This window comes from Clinocottus analis, unplaced genomic scaffold (genome assembly GCF_023055335.1).
Source record: "Clinocottus analis isolate CAN_PGR_092001 unplaced genomic scaffold, fCliAna1.0.p SCAF_10, whole genome shotgun sequence".
In the NCBI taxonomy this organism is placed as follows: domain Eukaryota; kingdom Metazoa; phylum Chordata; class Actinopteri; order Perciformes; family Cottidae; genus Clinocottus; species Clinocottus analis.
This window is the reverse complement of record NW_027175821.1, coordinates 15,081,095-15,101,330: the sequence shown is the minus strand read 5'-3', so window position 1 is coordinate 15,101,330 and position 20,236 is coordinate 15,081,095. Positions and strand designations below refer to the sequence as shown.

Genomic DNA, 20,236 nt, shown 5'->3' with positions numbered 1-20,236 from the left:
ACATGGCGACGGCGTTATACCAGATGGCAACAGCAAAATCTCCGAACTCGAGGCTTTTGAAACGACTGTCCACAAACCAAAAGGTGATGTCGTGATGATACGTCCACTTGGTATAAGCAGTTTATGGTCTGAACAGATCTGGAGGTGGGAGAACCCGCTGTGGAGCGCGGGACTGTTGCAAATAACAACACTACTGTGAACAGTGATGGACATGTAACATTCGTTATAGTGATTAAACAGCCCACAAAAGCTTGATCAAAAGCTTGATCCAAAGTCCATCACATTTGAACTTTATGCACACCACAGACTGAAAAAAACACAATGTGAGTACACCATGAAGGTCAGAGTACACAATGTGAATACACTATGAAGGTCAAAGTACGCAATGTGAGTACACTATGAAGGTCAGAGTACGCAATGTGAGTACACTATGAAGGTCATAGTACACAATGTGAGTACACTATGAAGGTCAGAGTACACAATGTGAGTACACTATGGAGGTCAGAGTACACAATGTGAGTACACCTTGAAGGTCAGGGTACATAATGTGAATACACTATGAAGGTCATAGAACACAATGTGAGTACATCATGGAGGTCATAGTACACAATGTGAATACACCATGGAGGTCAGAGTACACAATGTGAGTACACCATGAAGGTCATAGAACACAATGTGAATACACCATGGAGGTCAGAGTACACAATGTGAGTACATCATGGAGGTCATAGTACACAATGTGAGTACATCATGGAGGTCAGAGTACACAATGTGAATACACCATGGAGGTCAGAGTACAGTCTTGAAGAAGGCAGCTGTTCCATCGACTTCGATGCCACCCTGCAAATGTGTCATCTAAAAACTGGCAATTGTGTCTTTTTCTATTGCATTGCTGGGAAAGAAGTGCCACTCGGTTGTATTCAAAGTACTGTAATCTTGTATGAACTACTGGCTGTGTGTTTGGCCGTGTGTGGGAGAAAAACATCTAGGTGATGCACCTGTGTTAAACATTCACTTCAGTAACTGACGTGTACGCAGTTTAATTACGTCAAAGCATTATTGCCACAAACTCAAATTTGTCTAAATAATAAAGCTATAAATTCTTCTGTGATGGCAAAACTGTGTGGTCTTCAGAAATGACTCACATGCATGTTCCTTTCAAAGCAAAGCCGTATTGTTGATGGTTATGAACAAAACCCTAAAAAAAAAAGTGAAGAATAAGTATGCCACCATGCTAAATAGGCCCGCAGAAAGAAATCTCTAGATAGTGCACACAAGTGTAAATGAAAAGGGTTACTGCCGCCTTAAAGGCACACTGCCGCAGCGTTAAGGCACAGTAGTCAATCTTTCTATTGATATGATGGTGTGTCATCACATTGAGGCTGTGAAAAGATCTTCAAAGTCATCTCATCTTTCCTCAGGGCAGCGAGGAAAGTAATATGGCTGCAACACAGTGTATTGCATGAATCACTGTCAAAAATTCTATGAAATAATTTCAGCACATTTAATAAGCTACGGTTTAAATCCTTCATTATTGATACCTGCGATCAATGTAAGCAATGTGCTATTTGTTAGAAGCCCTCTTTTACAGCCAAAGTGGGCAAATGACCTGGAAACACGGTGAACTTTTTTTTTTTTTACATCAGTGAGGTAATAAATCACTGTGGTTCTGCTGGTCTCTAACCACCACGACTCTGGAGGCAGCGCCTCTTATTGTGTACTGGTTATTATATAGTTTCCCCCTTTGGAAGGCGGTTACTTTCTGGTTTAATTTTTTCATGCAAAGTTTAGATACAGATCAGATTTATACTCTCAATGTCTTTTGCTATAAAAAGTTAAAGCTATAAAAAGTGAGGTTAAAGTCTGGTGATGCTCTATGGCAAGGAGCTGATATATGAACGTTGCAGCAAGAGTTCAGATGTGGTGGCTTAAGCATAAAGTGTAGTTGTAATGTAATTGTGAGTTCTGCCTCACAAATCCCTTTTTCTAGGTTCCTGGCCATCATCTGCTGAATCATTTAATATAAAAAAAGTATACATCTTTATCATTAAAGTCAAACAATATGAACAAAATGATATCACCCCATGCAACTGACTTTAAAGATGTTGTTTCACATTTTGGGAAGCACCTTTGGTGTCCGTCTGCCTGCCCAGTCGTCTCATCTAACTCTGGACAAAATAGTGGATACGCATCTTTCCCAAACTTTCAAACTATCCATCCACAGGAAACGCAAGGACAACCAAGAGCTCTCTGACTGCCAACAGTTGGCCAGATTGCATGGTGGGAGTTTACAAGTCAGTGCGTGACCATACGGCGGAGCACACCACCAAGTTCGCTCCATCCTCTACTCTCCCTCCACTAACTCTTTCTTTCCTTTTCCTCCTCATTGCATTCAGAAGGCTAAAAGATGGAGAGACATGCGCTCAGGGGACGAGTACGTTTAAATTATTTAAAACCACAAGACGCATTCATTCCAACTGTCGGTGATTGATGTGACGCGGTCACAATCTCAGCAGTACGCTTTCCAGTGCAGCCATTACAGTGTACACACGAGCATATGGCAGGATGAAGGTCATCTGCAGGACTGTGTGTGTGTGTGGATGTGTGTGTGTGTACACTGAGCTTATTGAATGTAAGTTGTGTGAATATCGATGTGCCATAGGGAGTAGCAGATGCTAGGCCTCAATCAAAAACTGCGATATTAAGTTGAGTGAAAATGCGTGTGAATTAGCGAGCTGGGCTCCATCTTGTCTCACCGACAATTAGACTTGATCGTTCATGTTCTCCCCCGTTCTCTCACACAGTAGGGGGCTCTTTGTTTCCACATTATCATCAACCATGTTGTGAAAACGTACTAAAAAAATGTTTATTCAAGCCAATTCATCTAGCTTTGCAGAACGTGCGTTTTTAATATCGTGAAGTAGAACATTTCCACGTTGGTGCTGCCGTGCATTGCGCCGGCCCATTTTGTAGTGTGTCGACTGTACTCGCAACCGCCTGTATAGAACTATGAGTACAAATTGATTTGCTGTACTTTGTATATGTGGGTGCCTTAAAGATATTCCCATGGAGCAGATGCAGTGCAGAGATAAAAGTAGAGCTCCACTAATGAGTGCTTTGATGTGAACGCAAAGGACAGCGTTACATGATCAAGCTGAACTGAAACAATCTGCATCTTTAAATATTTTATTGACGGAGCAGAAATGTGTCGGGGACACAGCAGAGCATCCAAATCATCCAATTATGTCGGTGCTATAGATAAAGTTTATATCCAATTAATTATATGAATCCTTTCCTCTGATTTTATTATTAAGAACTGAATTACTGTTGGCGAGGATGCATAAATAGACATCACTGGGAAATAGGATTTAGGCATGCGCTCAATGCTGTTATAAAACTGATAAAGAGAAGTATGTGGAGATTATTATGGATGAAGAGATTGTTTGACTCTGTTTATGATGGCAAAATGCTTTTGCTTGGAGTGCAACTCCCTTTGGGGGGAGCGATCTGGTTGCCGTTTGTACGCCGCTGTATTTGCTTCGGCTTCAACAGTTCATCCAATCAGGCGATCCCGTGCACACCTACAGTGACATCACCCCCTCTATATCTGCCAGCGGCACTGGCAGATATCATTCTCGACCCCATCAGTAAGGGAACTCCTCCACTCACAATCTGTTTTGTCTTTAATAAATCAGCCCGGCAACACCCACATATTCCTGTGGCCTTCAGAAAGGGAATTTATCATTCAGTTGTTGACCAAATCTGGCACACCCCAAGCTGTGCTGGCAACCGCCGGGGAGGTTACACATACTGTTGATTTATTGGCATGATATACTGGACATAGCAAAATAAAATATGTTCCACGGGGCATAAGCAATTTATCTTGGAACTGTCACAAACCAATCTTCACTGCAAGGACAAGCAGAAATTGAAAAGGGGAAAACACAGCAGAAAGTTGACCAAGTAAGCAAAGCAGTGCCCTCAAGGCCTCACTACATTCAGGCATACAGATATTGAGAACAAAAAAAACAGCAAAGAAATAACAACTGCCTTTTTATTGAATCGAACACCTGAAGTCTCTTCAGATGCTCTTGAGGCAAAGGTTAGACCGACACCCTGGCAAACTGGGGTTGTCTTCAACAACAGCAGCACTGTAATGTTATGCCTTATTTAGATGTTTGCAAAATTCAGTGGGATTCAAAAGGAAGCTAGTTGAGCTACTGTGTGCGGCTCTTGACCCTTTTCTTCGGTCCGAAGTGCAGAACCTGCTCAAGCCAACTTTGTGGAACAAATTTCAACCGGCATAAGGAATCTCAATGGGGCCCCGAGAAAGAAGGACGGCAGACTTGTGGTCCTATTGAATACTGAATGTGTGCGTAAGGCATCTAACATGAAATATAATGTAATTTTTTATTTCATTAGCATGTACAGAGGGGCTGGCATTGCCCTCTGTACATGCAGAATACAATGAATGCTCATCCACAACTGGCTTGGTGGCTCTCGTTGGACCTGGTATCAGCAGCAGAGCGAGACAGAGGATGAGGGCGAATATCTGAGAAGATGCAGGCGGACTCTTCCGCTACTTTTCACATGTTCTTCTCCCGTGAACCAGGAGATGCAATAACAGTATTTCTCTGGCAGAATGAACAGTCGGATCACTACGCCATAATAAAAAGAGCACAACAGACAGACCGGGGCTGAGAAAGGGGTCATCTCATACTGTGGCAGGCCATATGCTCTGACCTCTTCATTCAGTTCAGGTGGCCTCCGATTTTATGAAGTACAAAATCTCTAGATGACCTTCCTCTTGATGTCTTTCATCCTCCCAGCTCTGTCCTTTTCAGTCACCAAAGCTTGTTGTTGCAGTACAAGAAGAAGAGAGGCAAATTACTTTTGATATTTGTAAGTTGATCGAAACAAATTACTCCATTAACCATTAAATTACTCCTTAGCCTGGTCGACAAGTAATCTTTATTTCAGACAATGAGTCGAAGGTTTAATTGCCTTCAAAAGCATTTATCATTGCCGTATACAATGCAGGGCTTAGGTCTTTGCGGTTGTGTGCTATCACAGTGACTTATTGTTCACCAGCGGGTTTTGCTCGGAAAAGGAGCCACAAAAGATAAGAAATAAATGCCGATACTTCCCTGCTACTCTCTCCTTTACCACTTCCTCTCAACCTACAAACTATCTTTGACAAACTGCCCAAAAGCCCCTGAAATATTACCCATAAAGCCCGGTGCCGCTATAAACCTGGAGCTGTCAGCTGATTTGTGAATCCAATTAGCTTCCTCTCTGTAGTGGGTGTGTTCGGTGGCATGATGTCAGTCGGCTGCTGATGGAATCTGTCAACACAGATTCAGCTTTAACGGCATCCGGGACAGATGACTAAAATATCTTTACGGCATGCCCTTTAAGGTATAGATCATTACTCCATCAAAAACATCTACGGTTCATGAGAACAAACGTGTCATTTTGATACAAAAAAACCCACAGAAAATATGGAGGCTTTCTCTTTCTTTATCAATGGCCTTTCCCTTGTGCCAACTGGAATAGTGTTGTGTGGCACATATTGAACACATCGAACTTGTTTGGTTCACATTTACAGAACTCACAGAGCCTGAAAAGGTTTGTCAGTCATACCAGTCAGAAATATCTCAGCCTCAGTTGGATGCACCGCTATGAAGCCCACTGACTTTGGTGATCTTGTGACTTTTACCAGCAGGTGAATGTTATGTTATGTTGTCAGTTATCCTCTGAAATATCTCAACATCTACTTAATGGATTGGCACACTCCTGGTTCCCAGGCGGTTCAGCATACTGACATTGGATCCCTTTCTTTTCTATGACATTGGTGGTTTTGAGGGAAATGTCCTGACAACTATTGGAAGGATTGTCATGAAATTTGGTGCACACACTCATGTCCCCCATACAATTAACTATAATCACCTGACTTTCCATGCTAACTTTCAAAGCTAACTGTGTGTTCGTTTCTAATTAACGTTGTCTTTGTAAGTATGTTATCAAGCTGATGTTTAGCCCACCACTGTTTCCAAGAACGGCGTAGGTACAAAAGGTGTGGGGGCGCACATCTTCTCATCTATGGACAATTCTCTTCAACTTCATTTCACATCAGATAGTCATTAAACACATTAATACAGCCTGCTGCATTCATGGCCCTCACACTGAGACCACAAATGTATGCATTGGAGTTTGGCATGTGATAAAATGCTAGAAATCAGTGTCTTAGAAAATGAGGTAAGCGTTTGCTGACAGCACTGTGGGAGTGCGAACTGAAGGTACACAACAGTTGGCATCAGTTGACATCTGGGAAAGAGACAGGCTGCTGACAGGGAGATTATCTCCACCGGAGCTGCCGCACAGTGGAAGCTGTCCACTGCAGCTGTGATGCTCCTTAGGGAGCGAGGTCTGCTTGGAGAGACTTCCACAGTCATAGTGAAAATTAAGAAGCCAACTGTACTCTAGTGTTACTGTCACTTAGTAGACACTGTCACATTAAAAGACATTGAGGGTCGGAAAGCACATCCATCAAAAGGACTGGTGAAATGATGCAGGAATCCACCGATGAGGACTGAGATCCCGTAATGATCGACTACCTGCAGGAGGCCATGGTCAGACCAGTTTCATGTCAAATGCCCAATGAGGTGAGATGAAAAAAGAGAGGAAAAAGGATGTAAATGTAAGAGAGAGGAGAGGAAGGACAAAAGGAGGAAGAGAACAGGTCCTGGTTAAGGGATGTTATGTGTACAGATTGCAAAGCCTTCCGAGGCAAATCTTTTATTTGTGATTTTGGGCTATACATTATAAACAGAATAAAACAGGATTATTCTGTAAGTGTGTGTCTTTGTGCGTTAGCTCTGCCGCTGGAAAACGTGAAATAGATCATGTTTAGCTCCATTGCAGTGCATTATGTTTCATCTGATTAGTAGCCTGTACAATACAAGGGATGGCGTGTTGTGATTTTATGATAGTTCACTTCTTAGTAACAGATGACGTCAGAGCTTTGATGTTTTTTTCCGTCTCACTTCCTGCTGAGCTTGTGAAGGTCTCGCCAAAAGGCCAAGTACACTGAGGAAGATATTGACAGTTTCTCCACATACAGTGAAGGAGTAATTTTATTTTATCACAGTGTTTTTTTTTATTTCCTGAGGCTCGGAAAATAATCAGAGGGAGCATCTGAACTGTTTGAGACCTACAGCTTGCAGCCTAAAGAGGGATTCAGATTGGGCTGACCCAGGCAGAGGTCTCCTCAGCTCACAGATGAGGCCAAATCAATGAGGGGTGCAGTGAAACGCAGACAGCAAACCCTCCGGGAAAGTGTTTGGATGCATAGCCACAGGCAGAGGAGGGATGTGAATGTAGATGAGAATTTACATGGCAAGAAGACTGCGAGGACTCACATAAGCATGAGAGGTAAATAAATGAGGCCTGACAGGAACCAGAGGAGTTGATGCCTTTCACTGGATATGTGTCGCTTCCATCTTTATGTTATCATCCTACTTGGTAGATGTTTTAGAAAAAGGTATCTCAGAGAAACACATTTGAAGTTATAATTAAATGTTTGACCATTCAATTTGTGTAGTTCTGACAACAGAGATACTCCAAATGGTCCTGGCAGAAAATAATTGGCAGGTGTTTTGTTCCACTGAGTCTGCAAGGAATGAAAGTAACTTTAAAAGATGCTGCATCATCAGCAGTGACCAATTTCTGAAGTGAAACCCTGTCTGATTATTACAAACTTGCAGATGAACAACTGCAATATGTTTTACCAAACTGCTCTTAGAAATTATAGTTTTTATCTTCTGTTTGGCAAATAATGATCATACACAAAGATATACAAGGTAGCAAATACAACAACTGAAAAACAACGCCTCATCCTGTGATGATTCACAAAGAGAGCAAGCAAATTAGAGCGGGGAAGAAAGAACCGAAAGCGAAAATCGTCATTAACAGGAGACGTTTTGCAGTGAAAGAGAACGCGTGAGATACTGATGTACACTGGACACTGCTGACTGAAAAGTGTATTTCACTGGTCAGAAGTAGACAGAGCAAACAACTTAAATGGGTGCCAGATGCTTTTCCTCTTGAAGTGCTCAAGCAGTGATGTATCACTCCCTTGTAAATGCTGACCACAATCCATTCCACGAAAAGACTTAAAAAAGCAACCGAACTAATTTTGGTCAGTGAGATGTGCTGAACGCACAGAAATACACAAAGTTATCCAAACAGCAGGAGTCCGGCTCTGGCCCGGCTCCGTGCGGTAAACACCCAGGTACAGGGCTTCTTTTGAGCTCACACAGTGAATCCTTCATGGCCACACCATATGACGACATGACATCAGATAGAGCTTCTTCTGTGTTTACGAAAGGCTCTTCATAGTAAGGCTCTGTCAGAGTGAAAATGTTTACAGCAAACGGGGCAAAATTCCAATATTTAATTCCCAGAAAAGCCCCCTCCGGTAGATGGAAAATTACCAAGCCGCCATGAGGTTCCTCCATTTTTTAGTAATTTAAAAATGAATCAATCTGGAGTAGCTCTGATTGCACAAACAACCCTTCCATGGCGATTCCAGCAGGAACATAAAAATCCACTCTCGCTCAATGAAGCGTATAGGGATTATTTTTTCAATGCCAGACTGCCCCGAAGGACCAGAATCACCCTGCACCATGAGGGCTTTAGCCACACTTTTGATAATGTGTTTGGTTCAGAAGTTTTGAATCCTCTCCCTCGGCGTGATGGTTTGTTTTTCAATGTGCAAGCTATTTCTTTGTCATGCAAGTGTTCATGTCCCTGTTCATCCCCGAGCTGCCATCAGTGCACCTCAAGGCATCCTATGTCTATTATGTTGGAGACATGGCTGCTTTTCAGAAGAACAATCTCAGTGGAAGCTCCTTTTACCAGAGCGAGCCCATTGAACCACAGCCTCAGTGTTGCTCCATTGTCCGCCTGGGGAAAAGGTCTTCAGGAAAAAGCATGTGATAGAAACGACAGTCAGTCTACTCCTCTTGAATTTTATGCAATGTGTTTTTTTACTCTTAGTAGTAAATAATATTTGTATGATATATTAATAGGTATTCAATATTTTGATTATATTAAATTCTGCATGGAATATCCATTAGTTTAGGCCAATAAAATGTCTTTACTGCATTTGATTAATCCAGCCCAATGTGTTTCATAAATTAAAAGGAGATCAAACATTGTGCCAAATATTGATATCAGTTTTAAATCGCTCAATTATCGATGTCATGTCAAGCCCAAAAATCCAGTATTGGTCAGGCTTTACTAGGAAATCTGACTAATTTGCAAATGTCCAGTTTAAAGTAGCTGCTCGTGCATATTTAGTCCCACGTAGACAGTAATGCAGCTGTACATGGTAAGTTCACCTGGACGGCGCTTTTCCCGTCTTCCGACCATTTAAAGTGCTTTAACACTACATGACATCATCCACCCAGTCACACACTGATGGCAGGGGTCACCTGTCCATCAGGACTAACTAACATTCACACACCGTGTATTGGCACAGCTAGAGGAGCAATTTTCTTTTTGTCTTGCCCAAGGACACGTTGACATGAGCATGCGGAGCCAGGGATCGAACCGCAGACGCTCCTCACCACTCAGCCACAGTCGCCCCATAGCAGAATCCATCTACTGCACAGCAGCGGACTCTGACGTAGTGTACTTCATCCTGAAAGTAATCCATCATAGCCGTTGTGCCGTTCCCAATTCTTTAGCCGGACGTTTGCTGGAAAGAGAAAAATGCCAGAAACGCAGCAAAATTTCAGCATCACTTTGTCCCTTGAAATAGGCCGCTGTGAAATGAAGGCGATAGTCACAGTAATAATCCTTACAGTCTGCTGCGCTGAGACCAGAACAGTGTCCCTCGCACCCTCTCTATTTAAAAAGGCGGAAAAACCAAGAGGAGGGAGAAATGTTCTGCATTCAGGTTCAGGTTTTCCAATTTTTTTTTCAAAAACAGCAGTCAACAGGAGGCCCGATGTTTCTTTCCATCCATCAGTGTGTTCTTCCTACCACGCAGAGAGAGGCTGAGGTGAATCTTGATATTGATGTAGCAGAGGGACGGCTTCTTTTTCAAGATGATATGTGAGAACAGAAATGAAAAATCGGCCGTGGCGTAATCACAGAGTTGCTTGCTGGTGAACAGACTCATCCAGCTTCCTCCATCTACTCCTGGCACATCTTCTTATTTCCACTTTTTTACCAAACCTGTATGGTAAATTAGCCATTTCTACTCAATCTTCTCTCGCCATTTTGAATCAGGCCCCTTCTACGTTGTTAGTTTGCATGCACACTACATTTCTGGACGGCCTTCCACACGTTGATTCACCAGACAAACTCTGCAATTGAACTGATACCAGCTTCACTAAAAATGGACTTATCTGTTGAAGTAGATAAGACCCCCATATTACTGATTGTTCAGGTCCGGGAACCTCCAAAACATAACAAAGCTGAACAATCAGACGGTCCCCAATGGAGTTTAGGGCAAACACAGACATCTGAACATTAGTGGCAGGCTAAAACAACAGCCATTACCTAATAAAAGCAAACCACAGGGAGAAACAGGATGAGCAGGGAAGCAGTGAGACAATGTAAAGGTATTGCCCAAACTCTAGTGGGGCTCCTGCACCTGCTGCTCCAGAGTCCTTAACTCCAATCCCTACAGTTCTTGCATGGTACTTTATCTCTGAAGCGATTAGAAACAAACAGCTCCATCAATCAGGTGTTGGAGCCCCAGAGAGCACCGGAGCTGATCCAAAAACACCTCCAGGCTGCCAAGTTTGTGCAGATTCTGCTGACACTCACAATGTTCAACCACACAATCCTTCACACTGCGCTTCCAATGAACTGATTGTGTTACTGGTGAGAATGTGCCTCATCAGGAAGACGAGGTCGGCCGACAAGAACAATCTGACAGACGGACAAGATATTCAAACGAAGACATCAGAGGGAAATAAAATCAAAACACTCATTCACTGAAAAATTAAGCGAGACTTGATTATCAAGGGACTGTTGGCACCTTTCATAGATGATTGTTATTCATGAACTGCAGATCATTTTGTATCCAACCAGTGTTGCAAGAATAGTGTGAGTTTAAATGTTGAAACATTTTGCAAATCACAGCTCAAATGTTGCTAATGTTGCCACAGATTGAATTGCCATTTTCAATTAATTTCTTAGTCTATAGTTTCAAGTTTTTAAGTCACGATTTCTATACTGGCTTTGTGATTATGGTTTAAGAAGAACTGAAAAGTGCCTGGTGACAAATACACACCAAATGCTTGACGGTCACAAGGGTGATGATCTACTTTCATGGTCATTTCTGAGGCTTTAGAGTTTAGATGGTTGATCGCTGTATTTTACGTACGACGCGGTCCATACAGCATGAGAATGACGACAGAGCTGAATCACCTATTAAAGACACAGTTACAAATGGCTAAGTGCAGAAAGGTAGGCTTTATTTGGATGTGTAACAAGGTGGTTGGCACTTGCTTTACAATGTAATGGAGAGTGGTTGTATTTTACTGTTCAATACTTAATGTAATGTGAACATACACGTAAAACATAACACGGCACTAATGAATTCAAACATTTAAAATTCAACTCATGTAGAGTTTTCTCTAATCATATAGATAGAATGAACTGGGAAAGCAACAACTATTGTTATATTGTATGGCCCCTCAGAGCTATTCATGTGAACGTTTCGCTTTCTACTATTGCTTTCATTATTTACCTTTATTTATTGAGTCAATGGATGAATAACTTACCGGTCTACAGAAGGGAATGTTTCCAATTTCTGAGGAGCTGAGGAATCCCCAGTTTGTCCAAATAAAAAATATTATACAATCAATTGATGCTCCAAAGGACTGTCAAATCACATTTCACAACAGCAATTGCTGCGGCGTAATACATTACCTCTATTTACTTTAGTGTCTCCATATTTGCATCTAATTTCCACCGGGAGAGCATGACAATTGGTGAAGTCTTAAAGTGTTATTCTTTTTTATCCCGTCTTTAAAAAGGCTTCAGACGACAGGCAAGAAAGAAAAAAAGGCTCCTACCTGCTCAACAATTTACATGCAAAGTAAATAAGCTCTATTCATTCACTATGATTAGCTAAATATTGAGACTTGGCAATGGGGACAGTTACCTTGCCTTCATGTGGCTGGGCAGAGCTCACGTGTCCGACCTCTGAGTGGTACGCCATAAAACGTATCCACGGCTAACCTTTTTTCACCTAACGATCATCAGATGTTTATCCTTCCTCTCTGTGGTGACTTTTTATTATACCAAGTTGATGACAGCTCTTCAAAGCTTGCTGATAGCTCGTTATCTCTCAGCTGCAAAAGTATAGGTGTTAACAACAATGACTAAGGAACGGTTGCCAACTTGCCCCATCAATTGTTGATTATTTCAGTTCATTTCCGATCTAATTATCGCCGTTACTACCGTTATAGATCCCTACCACGATGAGCCGCGGAGGGCAAAGCGAAACCAGAAGAAACTACATGACCTAAAGGACTTTGTAGCAACATGAGACAGTCAGGAAAGAGCAACCCATCAACAAAGTTGCCAGCAGTGTGAATGCACAATGACAGAGGTCAATAGCACAGCTGTCCACTGCAGTGGTAGCAATTGTGGAAAAGCACCATTATGCGACAAATTTGGATGTAAAAGAGTCTCTTTCGCTGCAACAAGGACATGTCTTGCACCTCCGTGCAAGTCAAAAAATGAATAAATTCCAAATAATTGCTTTTGTGGGTGTAACAATAGTAGATCAAACGTGCATGAGGTGCTAAAATACAAGAGAGGCAGAGTGAAAATTACAAGCTAATTTTAGTGCCAAACAAGCCACGAACATGCCTTACTGCCTCATCCAAAATAAACATGCTTTATTTCTCCTGTTTCTGCAGGAAGGCACATTTGAATGAGGACAATGTCACAGGAATAAGGTCTCTATTGATGCCTCTCTGCAAGACTTAACAAGATAAGAAGAACCGTTTAGTGATTCACTTAAGCTCCCTGCTCAATAGAGATGCCTGTCTTTAATTAGATGCAAAAAGGGTTCAAATTGCTTTTTTCACTCCTGCCTTCACATGTATAAAATACATTATGAAAAGGTATCCTCGAGAACCAAATGTGAAGCCTCTGCTTTCTTCACAAGTCTTTTGAGAAATTCCTCAGATTCTGCTTTAAATAATTACCCTCTGCCTTGAGGGGGAAAGCCAATAAGAGAAGAGCCGAGATCTACTTTATGGAGAGCCAGACACAAAGAAAGAAAGTTCAAGTGAGTTACTTAAAATAGACTTAAAGTAATAGAAATGAGCAGAAAAGCAATAGCCTTACCGGCGCTGAGCTGACCATTCACCAGACATTCAGGTGATCTCAGAGTATTGTGCTGAGAATCAGGGCGGAGATCGGCACAGTGTCGGGGTGAGGTGCGAGGACTCAATAAAAGCTGGAATTTTCTCATTGTCTTTCACCAGGGAGCTGCGATATCAGAAAGAGAGCGTGCAGATGTTGTGAGCGTCGGCCCAGCGTTTGCCCCAGTCATCCAGATGACTGAGCCGGCTCCAGACAGCAGCGTCAAATTGTGTGACGGCCGTTTCATTTTCACTTCCCTATTTTGAATTGATTGAAGTCTTTTCGCGAGATCACCTATAAGTTTGTCCCTGTCAACAACGACGGCCGTCACTACCAGAAGCCACGGGCGCATTCGGCTGAGTCACCTCTCAATACGGTCACTCGTTCAACCAAAACACCGGCGGTGGCTTTGGTGGCACGCGTTTAAACATGTTGAATCCCACTGGACTGATTCAAATGCTTTTGTTCGGTGGCGCTCTATTTTAAAAGTCAATAAACTCCAAACTCTGAGTCCATGTCATGGCATTTGACGTCCCGTTCATGATCATAAATAGTATAAACATCTTGTATGCTCAGATTTCTCACTAGTGTTTATCTCCAGTATTTGGTTTGTCAGCCAAATGCAGACATCCGACCACTAAATCAAGGAGAATACATTTCGTAATGTATTCTACTATGGCTGGAAAAAAAATAAATGCAAATGGTCTTGAGGTGAGCTTTTGTCAGACGCCCTTTCTTATTCCTGACGCTTGCTTTTTTAAGCGCCACAACGTACAAGGAATGGCTGATCAGTGACGTTAAAGAGAAGAAGATACGATACTTCCTCATTTCACAAAAACATACCTCAAGTGGCAGCTGTTTGGAAGGAGATGGATAGGGAGCTGAAAGGTTTCCAACTTGCTGCTGTCTGTGTTGGATGTTATTTCCAGTAAATATCACAATATGAAACATGTGATGTTTTTTTTTTTTTTAAAGCAAGTACAAAGGTTAAGGAGGTGGTTTGTATACACATTTTCAGATCTGTTTTCTTTAACTTAACGTTGACAGCCCAATATTCTACCCACTCGGATCAGGAAAGTCAATCTGTTTCGGTTTCATCCGTGATTGTTTGCGGTCAATGCCCTCGCAGAGAGCATGCCGTCTTCACCGTTTACAAACTGTAAAAGGATCTATTCGCCATTCAAAAAGTGGCAAGCACCAGATTTCTTTGAGGCGTTGCGTATCTGTGTCTTCTTGGAGAAACGCATCGCTTTAGACCGCATTGTCTCCACACGGTTTGAGAGCATCATTTATTTAGCTTCACCCTTTGGCACAACTCTTCATGGACTGGACCACAGGAAGATATCAAGGGCAAGTCAAAGCTAAAGAAACCCAGCGGAGGAGTTGAATCAGCCAGTAGACGTCGTGTCTTCCTGAGCCTTGAAGGCACTGCTGAATGATCCAAAACCAGTCTACTAGAGCTGAGCATCTCTGCCTTTCAGCAGCGGACCCTCCTGGATGCTCCATTCCCAAACAGTGATATTGCCAGAGGTTCTCACAGACGGGGAGCTTCCTTTATCTCCAACTCATATTTTCACATTTCATTATGCTACCGCTTTTCCCCACAGCTATTTTTTACTCGACGCACACTTACTGCTGAATTGTTAGCAAAACTGAGCTTACGTTTCCTCATTTAAAAGAGGGAATTTTTTTTTCCGACGCTGACAAATCTTCCCACACACTACAATATCTCACCCTGCATTCGTTGTGCTTTAATCTAGCTGCACCGGCACCACTATCCTGGGGCCCCAGCAAAATCAAAACAAATTAGGTATCCAGTAGTTTCTCTGTCTCTCTCTCGGTATATTCCTCTCAAACCTCTCTGACAGCCCCTCCCAGCTGAAGGCAATCCAACAATGTCCTACTCATTGATCAGAGAGAGGATCGGCGCAGGGTGGAGGTAAATGGCTGTCACAGGGAATGATAGACCTTAACTCAACCATGGTTGCTCCTGAGGCCACTCAGCCTCCACTTATAGTGATGGATGTGAAGGATGTCGCCCATCACATTCTTGAGAGCGGGGAAGACTTTGTTACATCGCTACAGGACTCAGGAAACATTAACATAAAACACTGTTTTTTAGAACTTCACAAACATTTTGCTTCTTTTTTTCTCCAAGAGACGCCTCAAAAAAATTAAGGGTCAAAAATTAAAGTAGCTGAGGCAAAGACATGCTGACATTAAGTCTCTAGTACCAACATCTGAAATGAACACCCACGTGCAGGTAAAGTGTGGACAGTGGCGGGTAAAACTGTCAGGCTGTCCGGCACTTTGGCGGAGAGGGACACCGCACAACAGAAAGACACATTTAGATGGCTAGAGGAGTCTTGTGCATGAGCGAAAAGCAATGCTTTGGGCCACAGAACGTTATTCGTTTAGATATACACAAAAGCTTGTGAGAGAAAAGAGAGAGCGAGAGATAGCAGACAGATGTTGGCAATCGGAGCAGAGGACAAATAAGCAGTTAAGATGTCAAGTGGAAGAAAATGTACAATGTAGGTTTCGGTTTAACTAGGAATGAAGCCCCCGTGTCTTCCATCCGTACGAAGGCAGGCGTGTAATCACATGCACGTGAACAATACACCCCCACATAGGGCTCCACTCGAAAGCCACGGTGCATTACGAACACTGAAATTTACCATGCATGTCCTGCTTTTTGTGTCAATAAATACAGTATATCAGACATCATTCTTTACCCTTAAATGATGTCTGCGTTATGGAGGAAATGTTACTCTTTCATACTTGCCTGCCGCAGTGGCTAAAAAAATCATTTCTGCCCAAAACGTGTCGTCTCTAAGCCAAATGCGAGATATCCCCAATTTGACAAAGCTCCCCGAGAGCCTGAGCAGACACTAAACGTTTCACAGGCCGAGTAGAGCTCCTTATCAAAATGAATCTTTTTTTATGCTACATACAGTATTGAAGTCCAAACATGAGTTTACAACAGGTCAGCAGAATGACCGACTAAACTGCACAGCTGTGTGTGCAGAGCGTCTCTCACCAAAATAGGTTTGTTCTCATATTCTCAACACTTGGCTGGCTAGCAGCTTGGGGAAATAATCATCAAATTATGAGCACTTATCCATCATTAGACTAGGCTGTAAGCGACCTGGAGTAAATAAATCAAAGCTAAATAAACTGGAGGCAGCTCAAACGCTGAACAAAGTGTTTAAACAAAGCAGAGTACTGTAAGCCTGTCGGGGGGAGGTTTGGGGATATTATGATCCCTCAATTGCTCAGTGGCCAAGGCGAACTGTCTTAATGTACCACAGTTAGAGGAGCACAAAGAAATTAGGGGATAAATGCAGAGAAAACACAAAGTCAGCGGTACTCCACTTCAAACCCAAAATGACTTGAATCCAGCAGACACATAAAGGCTGAGTTCAGTTGTTTCTAAAATGTGCTCTGGAGGTTGACAGTGTTTGTCCCATGGATGCAGAAAGACAAATGGATACAGCTCATTCCTGTGAAAGTTGTACACTGAGGCAAAACAAAAAATTGACTTTAGAGTATACAATTGAGATACAATTACTGGGATCATCCCACAAACAGCGCATCCGTGGGGCCCATAGAGCAGGTGTGCTGCAGCGGTTCTTTGTACTCCGCCTTGTAATGCCACGGTTTGGCAACTTTTTACAATTTGCTGCAAAGCCCAGCGCTTCCTGTTGGCTTAGTTCCTCCACTGATTTTTCTCTCTGTGCCCATCATTACCTATAGTTGTTTACAAAACACCAATTTAGCAAGATTTTGTCATTATTTTTTTTGAAGCGTTGATGTGAAATTGGAGGTGAACGTTTGGGATCCCTGAGCCATGCACACTTATCAGATGTGTGGCTGGAGAGTTTGCTCAGATTAACTTTGTTTATCCCGATCCAAGCCAAATCAAATACTGTTTCAACAGTTAATTTACACTTCACTAAGTTCACCCGTCGCTCACGGGATGTGAAAAAGGGATAAGCGACATTACAAAGTCAAATGAGCAAGATGAATTTCATTACCAACCGAAGTTTGCTAATCCTGTAAAAAAGTTTTGGAGGGACGGTAACTTCTAGCCTACAAATCATGGAGCCAGTTTAAACACAGCCTTCAAAAGAGACAAAGCTAAATATGAATACATAAATATATCAAGGATAGATAAATAGATAGATAGATAGATAGATAGATAGATAGATAGATAGATAGATAGATAGATAGATACTTTATTCATCCTCATGGGAAAAGTTGTTTGTAGCAGCCACAAAAGTAAACTATTAAGGATGAAAATACCTAATATATACACAATACAATAATAAAAAAAAACAGAGCATAGCATTTTACATTTAAGAAAATGTAATGTATATAGTATATATAAAGTAAATACAGTATATATAAAGTGTAATAACGTATATAAAGTATATCTCTATAAAGTGTATATAAAGCATATACAGTGAAATAGAAGTGTATGCATTGACTAAAACTAAATGACAAAAGTGTTATTGATGGCCACTGCTTACACAGTTTATTAATACAAACATGGTAAACCAATGTATTAATGTTGAAGTATGTTAGTCGATGGGAATGATTATAAATTGCACTAAATTAAGATGTTTAGCTTTAATAAAGAAAAAAAACGGAGATTCCCCACATCCAGAATAATGAATGAGCCAATAGAAATATATATTATATCTAGCAGATTATTCTACCATAAAATACACATAAAGTCCGCATCGGATACAGACACACTTCTGATACATGTTCATTTCACGACGCTGTGAAGTTGGTGAGAGCAGCCTACCGGCGCACTGCAGGAGGAACATGGGAACCTCTGCCGAGGACGACGTCTCTCAGGCGGATAAGAATTTCCCGAAGTCGGGGAGTTTCTCTGCCGTCGCGCTGCGGCGGTAAACACGGAGGTCTCGTGCGGGTTCTCGCCTGCTCCGTCACAGCGCGCTCATTGCAGCCGTTAGGATGCTGGAACGCTTTCAAATCACTTCCGGTAAAGACTTTCAAAATAAATCCCACGGCGACGCTCAGGTTCTCGTGTTTTTCCCGAACGAATTGTACCACCATTTAAATGATTTTTTTTTTTAAATCTTTAAATTACACAATGGGTCTTTTAATAACGACAGTTAAAAGAGAGGGCATCTAGGTATACCCGACCGGGACATTTACTTACTGTTTCGTCCTTAAATTAAATTGTGCTTTTAATTTGAAGGCAGTTGCACCTTATTGTCGCGTGTTACAAATTGTAGTGGGTGTTAATATTACCATGGGCTCAATGGACCGTGGGGTGAAATGACTTGCAGAGAGCAGTTCTTCACACCTGATAGACCTTTATGAATACAACGAGAGAGAGAGAGAGAGAGAGAGAGAGAGAGAGAGAGAGAGAGAGAGAGAGAGAGAGAGAGAGAGAGAGAGAGAGAGACAATAACCATAAAAATCCACATTAGTGTTCACACAGCATCTTCTATGCTTTTGAGCAAATACGGGATTAATTAGTGACAATAGTAAAAGTAGTTTGTTCCACAAAGATGTCTAAACTCATAGTCCACTCAAAAGCTATTTCCAGAGCTTTCAGACACACTGCACAGTCTTCCTAGAGAGAAATCTTGTGAAAAATCATATTAAGATAGGATTTTTACCCTATTGAATGCATTTTTTCTTCTTTAGCCCTCAAAGAAAAGTCTACAAAAGTAGAATAAAATTTAAAAAAAAGAATATGGAAAGAGCTATAGTTAAGTTTTATGAAACATTTAATATGTTTTCTGTTTCCTAAGAGTGTGCTATTGTCCAAGTCTCTGAAGAAAGACACTATGGAATACACCACCGCGGGGGATAACTGGGTTGTTTGTCTCTGTCCTCATTAGCAATCCTTAACCCAGTTCAGACCAAGATTGGAGGAGATGCAAGCATCTATTTTTATGACTATGCACAGGGGGCCACGAAAACATCATTTTTAGGTTCATCCATATACGTTCCCTTCTTTTGTCCACATGGTATTTTGGTGTCTGGTTTGAACCATTCCTAAGTTGAGGAGGAATGCATGCAGAGCAGAATAAGAGCAAAATCTACAACATTCTCCTTTGAAAGATTAACATGTGCACTGTGTAGGTGGTCTCCTCCTCCGCAGAAGTCAGTTTCTGTCTGGTGGAAGTGCTCCTCCTGCACTCAAACTGTCCCTATGCTTCACCACCAACGCCGGCTGGCTCCTTGCCTAATATCACTGAGCCGTTTTTCCACACTGGGAAACAGCTTTCCGAGCACCTGAGCAACACATGTTAACCAAACGAGTTATCTCCGTCCAAGTTAGTTCAACATCATCTGCCCTCAGCGGCCCATTCCACATACTGTATATTTGCTCGGGGCCGCTCTGCATCGTCAGTTTTGTCATGGAGGAGGCTTTTGTGGATTCTTCCATCCCCGAAGTAGCAACAAGAAAGGAACAGCAATTCTGTTTGACAAGTATTCTCCGAGCAAGGATGTTTGGGTGGGGGGTGATTGTCCTGGAGGCAGCAAAGTGGTTGCACAGGATGATGTTATGCCCCGCCAAATTACACACCGTCTACAAACACTGCAGGGTGGGTGAAATAGTTTGAAAGCATTTCAAAGTGAAAAGTTAGAGAAATGTTTGGCCAATGGATGACCCGCAGTTTTCTCTTCTGAAATGATGTTTTGTGCCAAGGTGATATTCCGCATTCATCCATTGACACCAATGACTTCTTGAAAAAATGATTTTGAATTACTGTCCCTTCACCATAGAACTATGAGAAAAGGTCAGAGATAAACAGAACGTCAGACATATCCTAAAGTGGAAAAG

General features: G+C 42.0%; 1 protein-coding gene across 4 annotated transcripts in view; it reads right to left on the bottom strand.

The window, feature by feature from the left end:
* LOC137788578 (ecto-NOX disulfide-thiol exchanger 2-like) overlaps positions 1–18,354 on the bottom strand; it is a 152,493-nt gene extending 134,139 nt beyond the window's left edge. For all 4 annotated transcript variants that reach the window (XR_011077770.1, XM_068581451.1, XM_068581474.1 and 1 more), the window contains exon 1: positions 18,215–18,354. Coding sequence is in view for 3 of the 4 variants with exons in the window: in XM_068581451.1 (XP_068437552.1) it covers positions 18,215–18,236 (22 nt within the window). In the remaining variant the exon portion in view is untranslated. The remainder of the gene's footprint in view (positions 1–18,214) is intronic.
* Positions 18,355–20,236: the final 1,882 nt, after the last annotated feature.